The sequence below is a fragment of the Carassius auratus genome, chromosome 6, assembly GCF_003368295.1.
Source record: "Carassius auratus strain Wakin chromosome 6, ASM336829v1, whole genome shotgun sequence".
Classification (NCBI taxonomy): Eukaryota; Metazoa; Chordata; class Actinopteri; order Cypriniformes; family Cyprinidae; genus Carassius; species Carassius auratus.
In genome coordinates this window covers 22,579,673-22,597,480 of record NC_039248.1, presented here as the reverse complement: position 1 = coordinate 22,597,480, position 17,808 = coordinate 22,579,673, and the positions used below count along the sequence as shown (strand labels likewise).

General features: G+C 37.9%; 1 protein-coding gene across 2 annotated transcripts in view; it reads right to left on the bottom strand.

Moving 5' to 3' along the window:
- The window catches only part of LOC113101627 (cytoplasmic FMR1-interacting protein 1 homolog), a 37,739-nt gene that overhangs the window by 16,901 nt on the left and 3,030 nt on the right, over window positions 1-17,808 (bottom strand). Inside the window, exons 1-23 of one of the 2 annotated variants that reach the window (XM_026265665.1) lie at window positions 16,124-16,214; window positions 14,306-14,426; window positions 14,119-14,208; window positions 12,699-12,776; window positions 12,511-12,612; window positions 12,249-12,430; window positions 10,762-10,858; window positions 10,376-10,504; window positions 9,581-9,685; window positions 9,332-9,423; window positions 8,894-9,011; window positions 7,500-7,622; window positions 5,944-6,069; window positions 5,303-5,469; window positions 5,067-5,214; window positions 3,536-3,689; window positions 2,975-3,131; window positions 2,777-2,873; window positions 2,569-2,645; window positions 2,361-2,469; window positions 2,147-2,266; window positions 1,555-1,754; window positions 3-90 (exon numbers count right to left, since the gene is read on the bottom strand). In XM_026265665.1, the coding sequence (XP_026121450.1) occupies window positions 3-90; window positions 1,555-1,754; window positions 2,147-2,266; window positions 2,361-2,469; window positions 2,569-2,645; window positions 2,777-2,873; window positions 2,975-3,131; window positions 3,536-3,689; window positions 5,067-5,214; window positions 5,303-5,469; window positions 5,944-6,069; window positions 7,500-7,622; window positions 8,894-9,011; window positions 9,332-9,423; window positions 9,581-9,685; window positions 10,376-10,504; window positions 10,762-10,858; window positions 12,249-12,430; window positions 12,511-12,612; window positions 12,699-12,776; window positions 14,119-14,208; window positions 14,306-14,426; window positions 16,124-16,203 (2,760 nt within the window). In that variant the 5' untranslated portion in view covers window positions 16,204-16,214. Of the gene's footprint in view, window positions 1-2; window positions 91-1,554; window positions 1,755-2,146; window positions 2,267-2,360; window positions 2,470-2,568; window positions 2,646-2,776; window positions 2,874-2,974; window positions 3,132-3,535; window positions 3,690-5,066; window positions 5,215-5,302; window positions 5,470-5,943; window positions 6,070-7,499; window positions 7,623-8,893; window positions 9,012-9,331; window positions 9,424-9,580; window positions 9,686-10,375; window positions 10,505-10,761; window positions 10,859-12,248; window positions 12,431-12,510; window positions 12,613-12,698; window positions 12,777-14,118; window positions 14,209-14,305; window positions 14,427-16,123; window positions 16,215-17,808 lie in introns of those variants that run through there. The other variant, XM_026265666.1, reaches the window with a different exon arrangement.

Genomic DNA, 17,808 nt, shown 5'->3' with positions numbered 1-17,808 from the left:
ACCTTTGAGCCATACAGGTACTGTGGCTGGGCATTGGGAGGCTTGTCTCTCTGAAACTCTTGTGAAAATGGCAGCACAGTGCGAACAAACCTAAAGGAAGGGGAAAATTCTGTTTAATAAGGCTGTCCTCAGCATGTCCACTCTGGACCTATTCACAGGTAACAATACAGTGAAAAAACAACTCATCACACAAGTCAAACCACAGCTTTCAAATGAACATGTTTCGAAGGGAAAATGACAAATAAATACAAATATCTGCTGTGACATGACCAACTTTTAGGTGCTGTTCTCAGTATTCTGGTTAAAGTCACTTGTGACTTGTGGGTGTGAGTGTAATACAGCAGGAGCAGGTGTGTACCCAATCCATCACTCTGAGAGTCTACAGAGAATCAAGCAGACACAATGACTGAAATGAGTTATTCACCCTTTATCCAAAAAAAGCTGGACTGAAGCCAATAATGCATCTCAGTCTCTCAAACCTGAAACACTCATGACATCCTTCTAGCATTTAAGAGCTGTATTGAGGCCACAGTTGAGTTCACTTAGTTCACTTTTATACTAAATGGGTACCTTTTATCATAAAATTTGTCATCAACATGTCTATCTTCCTCATGAAGGTCATGAAATGTTGAATCCATCTTAACCTGACAGTGTAAAGAGAACTTTAGTCTTCTTTTCATCCCACATTCAGACTATTTCATGGCCTACCTTCACGTCTATCCTATACAGCCCATCTTGAAATTCAGTCTTATATTTCTCACCTCATTAGGATTCCTTACAAAGCTCTCTTTCTTTTTTCTCACTTGTCGTCATATTTGATATATGGGTCAGATTGTACCTTATGCTCAGAAAAAAAGATCGTACTGTGCTATTTGACAGTAAAAAAGACAAAAAGTTGACAAAGGAAGAAAACAAACGGATAAAAAGATAACTGATTTGCCTCGACTTGCTGCAGATTACATACTTCTTAAAAGCTGCAAACAAGAATCTATGAACTAGAATGTATCAAATGTATCTGAAAAATAGCAGTCTTTTCCTGGTTGGAATAAGCATAGACTTTAAGCATAGACTTAATATAAATATATAATGAGTTAACTTATTTATTAACCATTTTCAAAAAAATTAAAGACAAAAGCAATTCTCCATTTGACTTTTAATCTCAATCACGTCTGTTAAACTGAAATATGGATGAATGAATACATATTCCATCAGTTGAAGCCTGAAATTCCTGCCTACACTAATATAGCTGTTAAAATTCTGCCTATTTATGACATTAGAAATTATATTATTGCAAAAACCTGTCATTAGTAGATTAGTAGAGCCTGCACATTTTTTTTCATATTTATATTTGATATTTTATATTAAAAGCTAGTAATTACCATAATTAATTCTCTGTGATTTTAGTCACTTACAGATGTGCCAATTTGTTACAGAAAAAAAAATCCAGATGTCTTAAAATCCATCATGTCCAAACTGAGCTTTAAAAATAACCATTATTGTTACCTATGCTTAAAAGAAATAAGTAAGCAACTTTTAAATAAACCTCGGACACACCTGTTCGTGGAGCCATTGTAACAGTAGTTGGGCAAGAAGTCATAGTTGAGTTCCCAGAAGACATGGAGTGTGATTCTGCCATAGGGCGCAGATACATTGTGGTTTGCCTCACGGAACATGGCGTCGATACTGTCCAGTGTCAAAAACTTACTGAGGAGCTTATGGGTCATCCGGTTTATGTCCAACAACCCCTCCAACTCCTGATCAATGACAGAAAAGAAGAGCAATTGGAACAAAACAAAACACCCTCTCACTTTCTGACACAACAATGACATTTAACAATGCATTTCTATTCAGATGCACACACAGACCTCCAACAACAAGTTGTGTAAATGAGCTTTGGAACAATTTCATGGCTTTTTGGAATGCACGTGTCTATTCAGATATATACACATTAACGTGCACACACAAACAGGAAACAAACGTGAATAAAATTATACACTAGGCTAAATTATTTCTGCTGCACTGAATTAAAATTTAGCTGTGAGAGATGGGTCCTGAAACAGCAAATATACAGAACATAAATACAGAGATAAAACAAGCTGAGAAAATCCAGGGTTTCCATGAAAACAGATTTTAAAGGATAAGGCACCATGATGGAAGTGAGGTCCTCGCTCTCAAAGCGGTTGATGGCAAGCTCTAGGGATTTGTACAGTGCCGAGGACACTCGCTGGGTGATCAGACGGTTCAAATCAATCGATCGTCCAAGGAGCTGCAAGAGAAAAGGACAAAACAGGATGTGTGGACTTGAAGACAGCATTAACAAACAGTAATGAAAATGAAAACAGAAGAGCAGGTGTCCTTACCTGAACATGTCTCTGTTTGAGAAGCGTCTCGTAACGATTGGAGGAAGGCCACGGGATATTGGCACCCTGATTCTTACATTCGGCTCTTAGTCTCTTATCAAGGAGGAGACTGAAAATAAAGCACATTTTTAAGTCCTCAAAGTAACTTGCAGTACAATTGAATTTTTTTTACATGTTTATTCTGAAAACAGATTCGGAGTTAACAAACCTTCCGGCAAGAATCTTGTAGTAGGCAAAAATTTGATCAGCAAGTTTGTAGACAAACTGGTCAAAGCAGAGGTTCACCTGGGGGAAAGAGAAGAAAAATCACTTAAAAGAACACTCAAACTTGAGTAAATCAAATGAAATTAGCAATGCAATAACTACCTCAAAGGATTTTATTTAGCGCTAATGTAGAAGGTCAAGAGGGTTTTTACCTCAGCTTCAATCTCATCATAAAGAAACTGCTTTTTAAACTTTGTGAGAGCATAGTGTGCGCTGTCGTTGTACAGATCCAATGAATACAACACATACCTGAAGAGATCAGACATACTCAGAAGCACATTTCATAAAAGCCTTCTTTTATGCACATGCACTATGGCAATTCATGTGTTAATTGTATTTGTGGTTCTCACTCCATCATAGAGGCCTCTTTAGTCTCCAGGATGTGGTCGGTGAGGATCCAGGGCATGGACATCTCAATTGGGAACTGGATGCGGCGACCCATTGTAAGCTCCAAAAAGAACTCCCGGAACCAGAGCTGGGACAAATCACAGCACTGCTGCAGCGTCTCTGCAACACATCACGAGTGTGTAAGAGACCAAACATCCCAGCAGGCACAACAACGATGTCACAAGATGTTGATATTTGATTCAATTTCGATTGTGACGTCAGATGACTAAATTACAATGTCAATTCAACATCTAATGTCAACGTTAATTTGATGTCCAATAGGAATGTGTATTTGTGATATTTTTCTTTCAAATAAAAGCCTTTAATAAATGAATGACATTTTTTAAGTGTCTACACACATTTCTTTAGGCCTCTGTGGACACAGAAGAGCTCAGGAATGGGTATTGATGCAGAATGGTTGGTTAAATAACAAAAGTATAGCTGTATAGTTTGTAATCATTTTACTGTTGTTAAAATGGTGAATGCTGTAACAAATGGCTAGATTGGTGTGAACTGTTCTTTACCACTGAAGTTGAGCAGGTGAGTGAAGAAGAATGATTCGCGATGGAACTTCTCAATGTCTAGGATGGTCGGACCCTCCAAACTACTGCGCAGAGTCTTCTTTGAACCGCTCTTATCAGCGACCAGAGACTCCAGCATCGTCCTGACCATATACAGCTACACAGAGACACAGAAAGAGGAAGCAGATGAAAGACTGTGCAAAGTTGGATCTTTACTCCTTAAAAAGTCTTTTTTGCACATGCACATTCATCCACCGCTCCATAAACAGATTCTGCTCTGGTCATCTTTCCACAGATGGAAGGATCTCTTTTGCATTCTGGTCCGTGTGCATTAATGTGCTGATGGAGGGCACAGAGGTGTCAAATCTTCCCTGGAGATGTCAAGTGCTCGTCTGTATCTCTCCCCTTGGATTCCATCTGTGTGTGTGTGTGTGTGTGTGTGTGTCCGTCTGGCACTCGATTCAAATGCTCAGTCATTGTTTAGGTCAAATTGTCTTGAACAAAGTATTTACTTTTATCTTTATTTCATTAATGAAATGTGGATTATACAAAAGAAAACAAACTTATCTCCCTTTTGTCCCCGTTTGAAAAACATGGAGACATGAATGGATCAGATTCTGTCTGTATTAACAAGCAGGTATATAATAGTAAACTACTCACTGAGGTATCATACTTAAAGCCACAATTTTAGGCATCTTTGCAACCCTAGTTCAGAACCGTGTCTCGACAGAAACCTCTTGTGGTGAAATTCAACCATAATCATTACAGAGCTCAAGGCAATGGCAGAAAAGCTTGAAATCAATCCACACTAAAACAAAAACATTGAGTCAAGAATTTAAATTAAAAACAAAGCATGGGAACAATCCTCAACACATACTTTATCAAATTAAACTGTAACATCTATGATTCAAGCAGCAGAGCACTGAGATCACGTTGAGTGGCAGCACCAATTACAGCTCAAATCCCCGAGGCGCTATTGACATTCAATACGACACCATTCACCGGCACACCGGATCAAACGTGCTTCATACAACATCTGTGGCAGAAGCGAGTGGAAGATTACAAGCTCTTCTGAATGACACCGGGGGAGCTGTGTGTGTATGTATGTGCGTGTGTGTGTGCAACCCCGGTTTCACACTACACGTCTAAGCACAATGTATTTTTTTTTTAGGCACCCATGTTAACAGATTACAGTCGTGGCCAAAAGTATTGGCAGTGACACAAATTTTGTGTTTTGCTAAATTTGCTACTTTAGCTTTTGTGGTGTTCATTCACATTGTTTCTAGATTATGTCACTGTCAATACTTGTAGAAACAATGTGAATGAACACCACAACAGCACATTTAGCGCACAGCTTCTGCACTGCCTCTGCTTGTATGGCTGGTTAGGTTGTTTCAGGTAAAGAGTTGTATTACATGCTGCTGGATTCAGAATGCAAATCATAACTTCAGACATCTGAAGGAGTTTTTTTTACCGTCAAACATTTTCTGTATGTACAAATTGCCTATGTATTGGGTATTACAGAGTTGCACACCTGAGTGCTGGAGGGTCCTACGGCACGACGAGGAACTTTGATATCAAATCCCCCTTTAGGATCCTTCTCACCCCGCAAGGCTGGGTCATTATGTGGCTCTCTGCCAGTCTCCCAATCACAGATGGTCTTACGGATGGCCTGGAGGATGCTGCAACAATGTCACGGTCAGCCAAAACAGACTTAAACAACTAGAGCTATAAGACAAAAAGATCACTCAGTTTGGTGCTCTGTTGTACCTCTGGATGACATTCTTCTTTTTCTTGATGGCCTGACGCAGCGGTTCTCGGAGCGTGACCTGGGCAAAGTCTTGCAGAGCTGCATAGATGGTGTGACGGATTGCGTGGTTGAACACACTCTCCATACGACCCATCAGAACCTGCAGGCCCTTTATCATGGCAATGACCTAAACACATGTAGACAGAAGACACGCACTCTTCTGAGTTTACTTCAGACACATTAAACAATCAGTCAATGACACTGAATTTTATGAACATTAAGATGAGAAAAGTTATTGATTTAGAATCAAAAATCAATTCAGTCACTGATAAGATTCAGTGAGCTCATTCAGAGAAGGACTGAATCAAAACACAGGCCTACACAGAGTTAAATAATAAAATTGTAGTCATTCTAAATAATAAAATTAAATAAAATTTGTAAAACAAAGTAAAATTAAATAATAAATAATTCTACAAATTAAATCAATTACATTACATAAAAATTTAATTATATAGTTAATGAATCTATTCAAGAAATGACCGATTTAATTGTTGTTCATCATCCAAAAAATGTATTTTCAGTGGAGGTCATGAGGTGCAATGACTTCTAAAATGTTTGTTCATTTATTTGAGCTTGTAAATCAAAGCTGAGCTGTACTGACCTCCACCAGAGCAAATTTCTCCTCGCAGGTGTAGTTGTATCTGGTGGCGCGTTCGTACTCCTCAGCGTTGTCTGGGCATTCTTTGTTGGAGTATTTATCTGTGGGGTGCACCAACTTCCAGGAATACTGCAGAAAGGAAAACATTTGACAATCTTTCATGTATAACTGCTTGTGATGATTATTCTGCAAGAGATGTAAGAACAACTTCAAAGCTACTTCACAAATTTCAGAAACCCCCAGCCTAATTTGCTACAAATATCAAAATCCATTTCACTAATGGCCAAGAATGGACCCGTTTCCATGGCAACAATATTTCACGAGATCGACAGCATAAAATGTTTTGTTCAGAGTAGGGAAAAAAAGTAGAGCTGGAATTGACTATTAAAGTGATTCAAATGAAAGGTGAAAACATTGCTGGCCTTGTGGAAACAAAAAGCAGTGCACACCAGGGGACTGACAGGCCCTGTCTATTCAATGAATGAGTTCAAGAGCTGTCTTGAATGGGTGGGTCGCCGACACTGGAGAAAAAAAGAGATTAGGTAGTCTTTAGCATGTGCGACAAGATGTCTTTCAAGATGTCTTTCCACATACACGAAGCAGGACCTGAGCAAATTCATTTCTGAGAAAATACATTTTTCCGTTTTGAGCAACTCAGTTAAGCAGCTCTCAGAGACTTCTATCAGAGAGCACTCGTTAAAAGAGTTTGTGACAGGCTGGTGTTTGTTACTGATGATAGACGGTTTCAAAGAACTTGGCATGTTGTTTATGGAAGACTGTATACTGTATGCCCAACACAAAAACATTTTAGAGTTGACCGACAACTTAAGCATCTCAAGTTTAATATGGCTTCTTTTTCTTCCTTACTCTTAAATGCCTGAAAGGGAGGAACACGGTAAGTCTGAAGACTGGTGATATTATGTCACTTTTTACGTATTTTTTGGAGCCTAGGTGTGCCAATATTTTTCTATTTCATTATCAATATTTTTTGTTTGAGAATTTTACCAGTGATGTGTGTGCTTCTGTTTTTTTTTTTTATTATTGTAATTTTGTCATTAAACAACAGTTGAGAGTCACTGGAAACTAGTCAGAGAGAGGGGAAAGAAACCAGGACATAACTGAAAAAAAAAATTACTCATTGCTGATGCACAAATCATATTTGATAAAGGATATTTGAAATACTTTGATATAATAAAGATTTATATTTTATTGCACACCATACCATATATGAGCATAAAATCTTATTCTTAATCTTGAATCCCAGATTTTAAATGTCCACTGCAAGCAAAAGTATCCACTTGTTCCAAAATTTCAAAACTGAAAACAATTACATTTATTTAGCACGAAACAGTTTTAGGTAATTTTTAAGAGATTATTGGACTGTTTTTAAGTGATTCTGGGGGCTTTGTCTTTTATCAGGCAGATTTCTAAGAGAACAGTATGAAACCAGGGATCTAGCCATGTGTCACCCACATAATCACCACTACTCATCATTTGGAGTTCAGCTTTTCCTGGTTGGTGGTCACATACATAAATATGAGTGTAACAATGCCACTCACCACTTCCATGACCTGAGCGCTCCAATGAGAGAGCAGCTGCAGACCCTGCAGAGCCAGATCAAACAGCTTCCTGTATTCAGAGTCTGTCTTCTGGGCCTCCTGACGCCCTGAGCCTGTCACTACCTGCAAAAACGAGAAAAGAAGGTAATGACACAACAAGCAAACAGGGTAATATAACATCCAACACAACTGCTATAATAAGAGAGAAAATTAATGAACCACTGAGATCTCTTCACACAAAACTCCAGGATCCCTGCCGCATTTACAGAAGCAAAGGCTGCATTCGAAATGAACAAACACAGGAGGAAATGCAAAACCCGGTCTCTGTGCCCTTGTTTCAGCTATCCAAGACAACACATGACACAAGCACTGTGTGTCGAAACCCCTGACATCTGACAACCAGGGCTGTGGATGAACAAACAAATTCCTCCCCTGTTTCCTCCTTGTCACCAGGCTGCTGTCACTGATAGCGAACCCCAGTTGTCCTCTAGCTGCCAGTACGGTTTCATTATAGTGCTGCTGCCATGTCTTAATTCAATCCCAGCCTGGCATCCTCCAGTCACATTTCCATATTTATCTGTAAGAATACAGCCCCCATGCTTCTGAATGCAAACTCTTGCAGAGTTGCAGAGATTGAGCCTTGAATCCATTCAGCCAAGGAAAAGGGAATCATGTATGAAGCGAGAGCTGCTCGCCCTCCCATTGCTAATAAATATTTATTAAATCTACTCACATGAGAAAACTTACTCAACAAGGGCAATGTAAGCCACTGTAGCTTCTGATTCTTGTTAAGATGTATGATTCCCACCATTAACACACTTTTAAAGTATATTTTTCAGCATCTGCTAGGGAGAGGCTTATTCAGTTTAATTAGCAAATATTTTTTTTAAAAAGTATTTCATGGTTTTCACAAAATATGAACATTTTATAAAAGTTAGATATGTTGCTTGAGCACAAAATCGGCATATTAGAATGATTTCTGAAGGTTGATGTGACTTTCATTGCGTAAAATGTCAAAAGTTATTTTACAGAAAACAGTTATATTATTTTCGCAACTTGAATGTTTACTGTATTCTTGAGCAAATAATTAACATTACTGAAGCCAACATTGTGATTTAAATCCAACCCTAATAAGCATCAACTGCTTGAATGTGACGCTAAACAACACGTTTGTTTTTGCCAGTTTCTGAATCAAAGAGCTACTCAGAAAACAAACTTCGTCAGAGGTCTTATGTTTAGAAATAGCAAGTCATTTGGCATATTAGGTAATAGACATTTCATCCCCTAACGTCACTGGCAGCATGAGTCAGTGCATGGCAACTGGGGAGCCTGCGCTTCATTTGTTTATAAAGACGGTGATGAAAAGACAGTTTTCTTTTTGGAAAACTTCTCACCTCATTGTTGCTGTAGCGAGCCAGCTCAGAAATGAAGCGCATGTGGTCTTCACGGATTTGAATCATCTGCTCGCAGATATTATACTGCGGGCTACTGCCTGCAGATGTGCACGACCACCTAGAGGATGGAGGAGGCCAGGCAATTAAAAAACATGGAAGGGTCCAGTAAACAGAACAACATTTGGCTATTTTCATTTCTGGTGAACTTTCAGAAAATTTGGAATTACGCAATGCCAAAAGGATGTGGACATATAGAATTTTAATGATGGTTTTGCAATCTTAACTCTTCATTTATTGGTGTCTTGGAAAAAAGGTACATTATTAAACATATCTTTAAGTTACATGAGTTTGGAAAGGCAGATTTACATGTTGGATTAAGCCAATGCCAATCTACATAGACAGTGTTCACATTTAAATATGGCATCCTAGGACACCCACCTGGATTTGTTTTCCTCGTAGTGAGCGCTGGTTTTGATATAGCGGGCCAGCTCAATCTGCATGTCCCCAAACAGAGGTACTACCTGCAATTGCTGTAATGGCATGGCAGAAGGTCAAATCAATTTAAAATCCTCCAATAAAAGTGGTTTACACCAGGTATTAACATGCATGTTAAATGCATTTCCATCTGTAAATCTTAGAAATCTGACGTCTGTTTTTATTACCAAAAGCACACAGAAAGACACACACCTTGAAAAATTTGTCAATTTTTGTGAGGTTGATTCTCTTCTTGGCATCCAGTTTGTAGATGCTGCTGTTGGTTCCATCCATGAGATAGAGACCAAAGCCCATCACCTACAAGACATAATCACACCAGACTTTTTATGTGAAAAACTGGCGTTAAAATCCTTAATATCTTGATTTTTACATTAAACAGTGTACTACTTGGGAACAGTGACTACTTGGTCAAGATTATGATCCACATTTAATACTGTCAGAAGTTTAAGAAATACTAGAAAAAACATAGTACTATCCTTAACTAGAAATGCAGAGGCAATTTTTTCCATTTTTCTGTAATTGTAAATATTATACTATACAAGTATTTTTTATTATTCAGCAAGGACAAATTTATTTAATCATTTAATCAAATATCTCTGCATCAAATAAATTCTGTTCTTTTAAAATTTCAATTCACCAATAATCCTGAACAAAATGGTTCAAGCAAGGTTCAAGCAAAAATATTAAGTGGTGCTACTGTTTTCCATATATATATATATATATATATATATAAAAGAGCATTAATTCATCATATTAGATTGATTTTTCTCAAGGATCATCTGAAGACTGGAGTAATGGCTGCTGAAAATTCAGCTTTGCCTTCACAGGACTAAATTCCATTTTAAAATAAACTAAAATAGAAAATATTTTTTAAACTGTAATAATATTAATCAATATTGCCGTTTTTACTGTGTTCGCGAACAAATAAATGCAGCCTTGGTGAGCATAAAAAGATTCCTTTCAAAAAGATTCAAAATATATGCTTACTTTGAGTAGCATGTGCTTCTCACTGGGGGTGAGGTACATCTTGTTTTCGTAGTAGTCCACGCACAGGTTAACGATGTCTGCCAACAGCTCATCAAATCCATGAATCACTTCAAGCTGCTGCTGTAGGGACTGAAGCAGAGACGCCCGTCAACATCAGCAACTCATACACAGAACGTGTCTAAAGCCCTGCTGCATGTATTTGTGTTTATTATGCTGTTATATCCAGTTTAGTGAATGTCAAGAGTTCATGAGCTGGTCTACATAAAACACAAATATGTCTTCACAACAGTTGCAAAACAAATTAACACATCTTGTTTATGTAGCTACGTTACAGTCAATGCACTTTCTTAGTATTAGGTGTTAGTTTACAGAAGACGGTGTGCTACCTGAGTGATCTTGTTATGGTTGGCCAGGAACATGGACAAGTTCTGAGATTCCTGAATGGAGGATGGCTCAGACATTTTCCTCAGGAACTGGGCGGCTCTGATGGAAAGAGAGAGAAAAACATCAGCAAAGAAAAGACCAACAGAACAGATCACAATCAGGCCAAATTAAACACTGTGTGTCACTATGACAAACAACTATAAATAGATACTTGTATTAGACAAATACAATTAGTGTCTGACACATATAAAAATATGTTGTTGTTTTTTTATGGAGGGAACAGGGAAAATATTGGCAGTAAATCTGATCTAATGGCCCAGCAGGAAAAGAAATCTAAACTAGAAAGAAAAACACAATCAGAAAAAGACAAGAGATATCGAGAAAGACAGCAAGAGAATGAAAGAAAAGCATTTGAAGACATGAGATGGGTGAAAACTGAAAACTGGATGGGTGGTTGACAAATCTGACATTTCGTAAAAAGTGTTAAGCAGGTGGGTCGGTTGATGGAAGATCTGATGGAAGAACTCGCAGCTCGATTGAGACATTCATGGACGTTGCCATCTTTGGCTTTTCTTTGGTCACTGACGCTATTGTTACTGGTAAGGAATACGGGCTTGACTCCCTTTTCACGTTCATACAGTATTCCAGACGCAACTGTAAGCTGCTGTGTGAACGGGACATTGAGACTCACACCTGTCACTGAATGCGGTTGTCAATCCCAAAAACTGATAGTGTGAACGTAGCCATAGATGTGCAGCAACTCTGTTCCATTTAACATAACTTTATTTTGACACTGTGGAATCTTGTATAGCTATTTCAACAAGTACTGTATAAGATAATGAGTATGCAGCTAATGAACAAAAATATATCACTTACAACATCCCATTTTACTGCTTCAACCTGGAAAAGGTCCATACAAAATATGCTTTGTATATGATGTACAAGTACGTACACATTAAAAAGTAGTTTTTTTATGTTTTTGAAAGCGTCTTGTATGTTCACCAAGGCCGCATTTATTTCAAATAAACAATTTCTGTTTTATTATTTATTTTCAGCAGCCTCCACTGTCAAATGATCCTTCAGAAGTCATTCATCATATGCTGATTTAGTGCTTAAGAAACATTTATTCTTGTTAGTATTATGTCTGAAATTATTTTGGAAACCATCATAAAAAAAAAAAAAGATTTTTCATGAACTGAAACATCATTAAATTGAAATATAAATATAAAAAAATAAAATATATATTTCGTAACATTTGAAATATATTTACGGTCAAGTTTTGACAAACTGAATGCATCCTCGCTGATTTTAAAAATATTTAAAAATCATACTGGTACATACAATGCTTTAAATATTTTATTAGTTTGAAATGTCTGTAAAATGCCAAAAACGTGTGTATGGTACAGTGATAACACTGACCAGAAGAATTGAGATGTAGAATGACTGCCATCTAGAGGATGAAAGTATTAATGACGAGGCTCCCAGTTACCTCTTGTAGGCGGAGTGATCATTTTTGACGCTGCACTTCATGTTCTTAAGTTCGTCCAGTACTGCAAACATGTTGATGAACTTCCCCAGCGTGAGCAAATAGGCCTCAGACACAAAGTCCTTCCTCCTCTCGGCGTGACATAGTCGACGCACTTCCCCACAGAAGCGATCTATTGCTGTCCTCTGAGAATGAAGTAAAATGAAGCATTAGTGTATCTTACAACATCTTATATTGAAATCTAGAAAACAGCATTCATCTTTACCTGAAAGTACATGAAGTTCATCAGTTTAGTGACTTCAGGCTCGAGCACCTCCACTGTCTTCTCATAGATCTCCACTCTGTTAGGCTGTTCATTACACTTCACCTGAGAGAGGGGCAAAACAACATACTTCCAATCCGTGTTGATGGTGTGTGAGTTTTTTTGAGTGGCTTTAGGCGTGACTAATTTACCTGAGGAATAGCTCTTGAACAGCTCCTCCAGGTATACAGCATCACGGCATACTCCTGTCCTTCCTCCAACATCTCATTCTGTAACACAGCAAAAGTTCCCCGTGAAATGATAAGCACACAGACTTGTTCTGCACACAGTGGGGACAAAAGATGAAAGGGGAATTTTACTCAAAGATTACAATTCTGTCATTAATTACTCACCATCACGTTGTCCTCCAGACCACACATTAAGATATTTCTGATGATATTTTGAAGAATTGTTGAATAAAGTTGTTATTTTTGTTTCCTTTGCAAGCAAAAACGTATTCTCGTTGCTTCATAAAATTACGGCTGAACCACTGACTATCTTAACAGTGTCCTTACTTTCTGAGCCTGGGAACATTTTAGTTACACTGCTGTCTATGCAGGGTCAGAAAGCTCTTGTATTTCATCAAAAATATCATAATTTGTGTTCTGAATATGAATGATATCTTTAATGTAAATTTTCTATGTAAATGATTATATCAATTGATTGATTATATTAAAATTATTATTTCTAATTTGTTTTAGAATAATGAACAAGAAAGTAAAATGCTGAAATATTTAGGATTTAATCTACAATATTTCAAGGTTAAAACTTTGTCAAACTATACTAAATAAATGATAAATAACCAATAATTCATAAAAACATTTTAATACTGTCATTTTTTTCAGGTATCATAAATTGTGATGCTAGTCATTTATTTTTTAATTCAACATTTTCTATTAATTAATAAGCACATAATAAAAAAACTAAATAATAATATTTACAACAATGCAAAATAAACAGATTGCTGGACTAGTGATCTCAGAATTTTAAAGCCCAATTTACACATCAAATACAGCTTCTACAATAAACCTTTATCTCATGATGAATGTAATGCCAAAGAACAGATTAACCTACTTAATCTTAAGAACTCTCTAAAGAAAAACTTTGAAGAAAATCTTCCCTAGGGTAACGAAACGCTCTTTCATAGACACCCCGAAACTCTGTGGGTGCGGGTGTGGCACCACACTACTTCCACACACACTCTTCAATTCCTCAAATGATGCAAAACAGTCCCTGACAGCTATTACCTCTCAAAAATAGAGCACACAGCAATTCACATTCAATACAAAAACCATTCAGAGCAGCCCAGTCCGCTTGGCCAGGCTCCTCAAATGGGCACGGTGAACTCGGACAATGAGAGACTCTAATGGGCTCTCTTAAATCCATTCAAACCCCTGACAAACTCCTTTAGAAGGGCTACCAGAAGGCTGGCTCGGTGGACTGGTTCGGACAGTCATGGTCAGCTCAACAGACATGTGATGGAGACGAGGTTTAGTGATTTAAAGAAGGTTAGCTAGAGAAGGTGGAGTTGAACAGCTGCTTGATTGTGTGGAAATGTTGAGAAGATCTTACCATGTTGGAGTGGACGGTGGCCTGCTCGATGTAACGTGCAATGCCTGTCACAAAAGCATTGCGGTCCTCAAAGTTGGTGTTGAAGTTGGGCTAAGGGTGGTAAAAAGAAAAATCCTGGTTATGCACGGTCTTCAGGTATTTTGGGTTTATTTCTATAAATAAACTGAAGGTCTAGGTGGGTTGTCACCTGGTAAATGAGCGAGGAGGGCAGGGGCTCGATGCAGGGCTGCTGATCTGGAAGTGGCAGCTCCTCCAGCAGGTCCACATTAGACAGAGCATCTTCCAGAGTCACCGCGGACGCCATCACTCTGGAACCAAACACATACTTTCCATTTCACCCAAAAGTGAGGAATTCATCAGAACAGTTCCATTCACACGTTTGTCTTTGCGCAATACTGTTTCATACTGTCAAAGATGTTTCATATTTGATATCACAAATGGAAAACATTAACAAATAAAGTCAATGTTTGGAAACTATAGCAACAGCGCAAAGGCAAGCGAGAGGTTTATAGCTGACAGGAAAAATATAAAACCTCAAAACAACCAAAAAAAACTCTCCCTTATCGTTGCAACTGGGCAACTTTTTCACACCTCACAGCATCGACTGTCAGAATGAAAGTGCTCCTACTTCCTCTCTTCCCCTTGTGGGGCAAAACCTCATATGTGTGCTAAACTGGCACGATGCAACAAAAATAATAATACTACTTCACTGTATACACTAGAGGCTTTCATGCTGACAGTAATTAAATTGCTAGAAATTCCAACTATTATTACATTGAAAACAAATTACTGACATACAATGATTTCGATTTTTTTCTCACGGGTCCAGAGCCTGTAGATGGAACAAACCTCATCTGCTTAACTGTGATTGGGTGTCATGTTATATAGCAGTTTCACATTTAGAAGGAAAACGAATTGCTTGCTTGTTGCTGAAAGTAATACTGGCCACAAGCACACAGAAGTGGCTGACAGACAATTAAAGGACATCAAAAGAGGAAACGCGATGAAAGCCAGAGGAAATGGAGAGGGGCTGCTGTGGTTTCGGAGAGATTCTTACAGATAAACACTGTAGATATCCATAGTGAGCTGTGGCTATTACTGACACACATTTAGACATATTTAAAAAGTAAAAGTGTAGCTGATCATGGTGGTGCACTTTATAGAGTTAAAAGAGAACTTCACAGAGAAAAAAAAAGCAGAAGGAGGCATTATCAGGAAGCAAGCGAATAGAAAAGAGTAGGGTCTGCAGTCTATCATGAAGAACAGCGAGTCTCTAGAGAAACACAGTGATGTTATCAGACATACACTGCTGCGGTTGACACTGGCAGCTGCTTTTGACTGAGTGAGCAGCTGTACTTTTAAATGCAAATCGTACACACTCAATCGAAGCTGAAGAGCATCATTTGTTTTAATGTTAACATCTCTGTGCAATGTGCAGAGAAAACTAAGTATGATCCACCTGTAGACTGACTTCCTGAAGAATGTAAACAGGGACGGACTATTCCTTTGGCAGATGGGGGATGGACAGAAGGGACAGCATTTTGGAAACCTGTTTGGATAATATTACTTTTGCTATTCAGAGTTTAAGTCAAAGGTGATGAAATTTGAGATAGAACACTACTTTTGATTATTGAGATTAAACTCAATTTTTATGTCTATTACAAAAAATAAATACACACACACATACACAGGGTTTCTGCAGGTTTTGTGAAATATTCTTTCTAAATGTTAATATCTAGATGAACACAAAAAGTTAATCAGCCTAACTTTCTCCTCCAATTTCACTTTGAAGCCTTCATTTGGGGACAGGTAAAATAAGACTCTTTAAGAACTTTTAAAGACCCACAGAATATGTTTCTTACGCTCATCCAACCTCTAAACGTCATTTTAGACCTAGAAACAGAGTATTGAGCCATTGATAGCAGACGTATGCAGTCATTAATGAAGTTAAATATAGATAGAGATAGACCAACAGATAGATAGAGAGATAAATAGAGAGAATTACCTGAGTCTGTGCATCTCTGAGCAGTGATCAGTAGCAGCATCTCTACTAATAGCGCAACTGTCAAATAGTGAAAAGTTCATCTTCTTCAAGAACAGCGCAGTTGTTACCTTGCTTGTGACAAATGTCATGTAGCTTTAAATAGCTAAACTATTTTACTGATAAAATCATGAGAGCAGTGCTAACAGCACGTTTCTGTTGTGTGTGTAAGTATGTTTCCGTGTGTGTCCATCTACTGCATGTGTGTGTTTGCTTGTTCTTTTGCTGTAAAATAACTGAAATCATTTGGCAAAGTGATATGGACATGTAGTGTGGTCAAGACCAGCCTGGAACTACTTTTGCATACATAACTGCACACATTAGAATGTCCAGATTAGAATCTGGTATGTAATTACATTTATGGTAAGGTACTAACATGCATTAGGGGTAAATAATGCCCCAGTTCACGGCACCAGTGACAGCTTTTGTCCTTTTTTAAATCAATAATTATAACTTGTCATAATGCAGCACTAACAGAACCTATCAAACCCAAACAGAAATGCATCACAGCAATCTGAGCTTTCACAGTGAACCGGGATCTACACAAATAAAGTGATGTAACTCAGAACTGACATCACATGATTACTCTGCTCTTAGTGTGTAGGAATGTACAGTGACAGCTGTTGCTGTAATAGCAGCTGGTATTATTTCCTAAGGCATGTTACACCCACTTCTGGCCTGCTCTATTATTAAACTCATATTATGAATATTCATAAACGAGCAGTTAATCCAGCCATGATGCAAACTACTGTCCCTTAAATTGTCAAAATGCTTTTTTTTTTTTTTTTTTTTTTTTTTGTAAGCTTAACAGCATGAAACCGTTAGGGTCAGTTTCTTTCATCAAAAAGGAAGTGGGTAAGAAGTTGTGGACAACAAGAAAATGTCAGAACAATATTGTGGTTTTATCTGTGAAAATTGAACAAACGTCGTAGCTGAATAAACAGTCTAGGGCATTTCACTCTAGGTTCAAATATAATGCAGATCTAAATGATCACAATCCATAAATGTTTGGGATTACAGTCCCTGACTATGCTAATCGCTGTGAGGCAAAAAGGAAGTTGTCTTAAGTAAGCTGAACATCGTTCCTCTTTAACACTGCAGTAGTTCCCTGATTGCATTTTTCAGTTGACTCATTCCTCGAAAAAGATGCTGACATGCAATCAGAAATCTTGTCTTTTGTTATTACTTAATGGCAGTAATCATGGCAGATCATTAGGCCTAGAGGTCCGGTCCTTGATAATGATGTGTTTAGCTCCATCAGACCACTGCAGATACAGCAATGCAATGATGTTTAGAGGCCACAATCATTCCACAGGCTTTACAAGCCTCATCATGTCACTGAAGTTCTTCACATCTGAACATTTCTCTATGGGGCAGGTAATGATCAAGCACAGTCAAACAAATAGGGACAAAGTATTAGAGAAAATTTGAAAACCTGCTAAAACATTTGCTCTGTAAAATCTGTTCTTTTGGACGAACAGATTTAGGGTGGAAGTACAAAAATGCAGCAGGTCAATCTGTAGTTTTAGCAAAAGCCTTGGAGTTGTCAAAAGACAAAATATTACCCATTTTGAGTCACCTGGCGAACAAATAAACTTGGATATCTGGGTGCAGAGAAAGAGTATACACTACATTAAAGGTACAGTTCA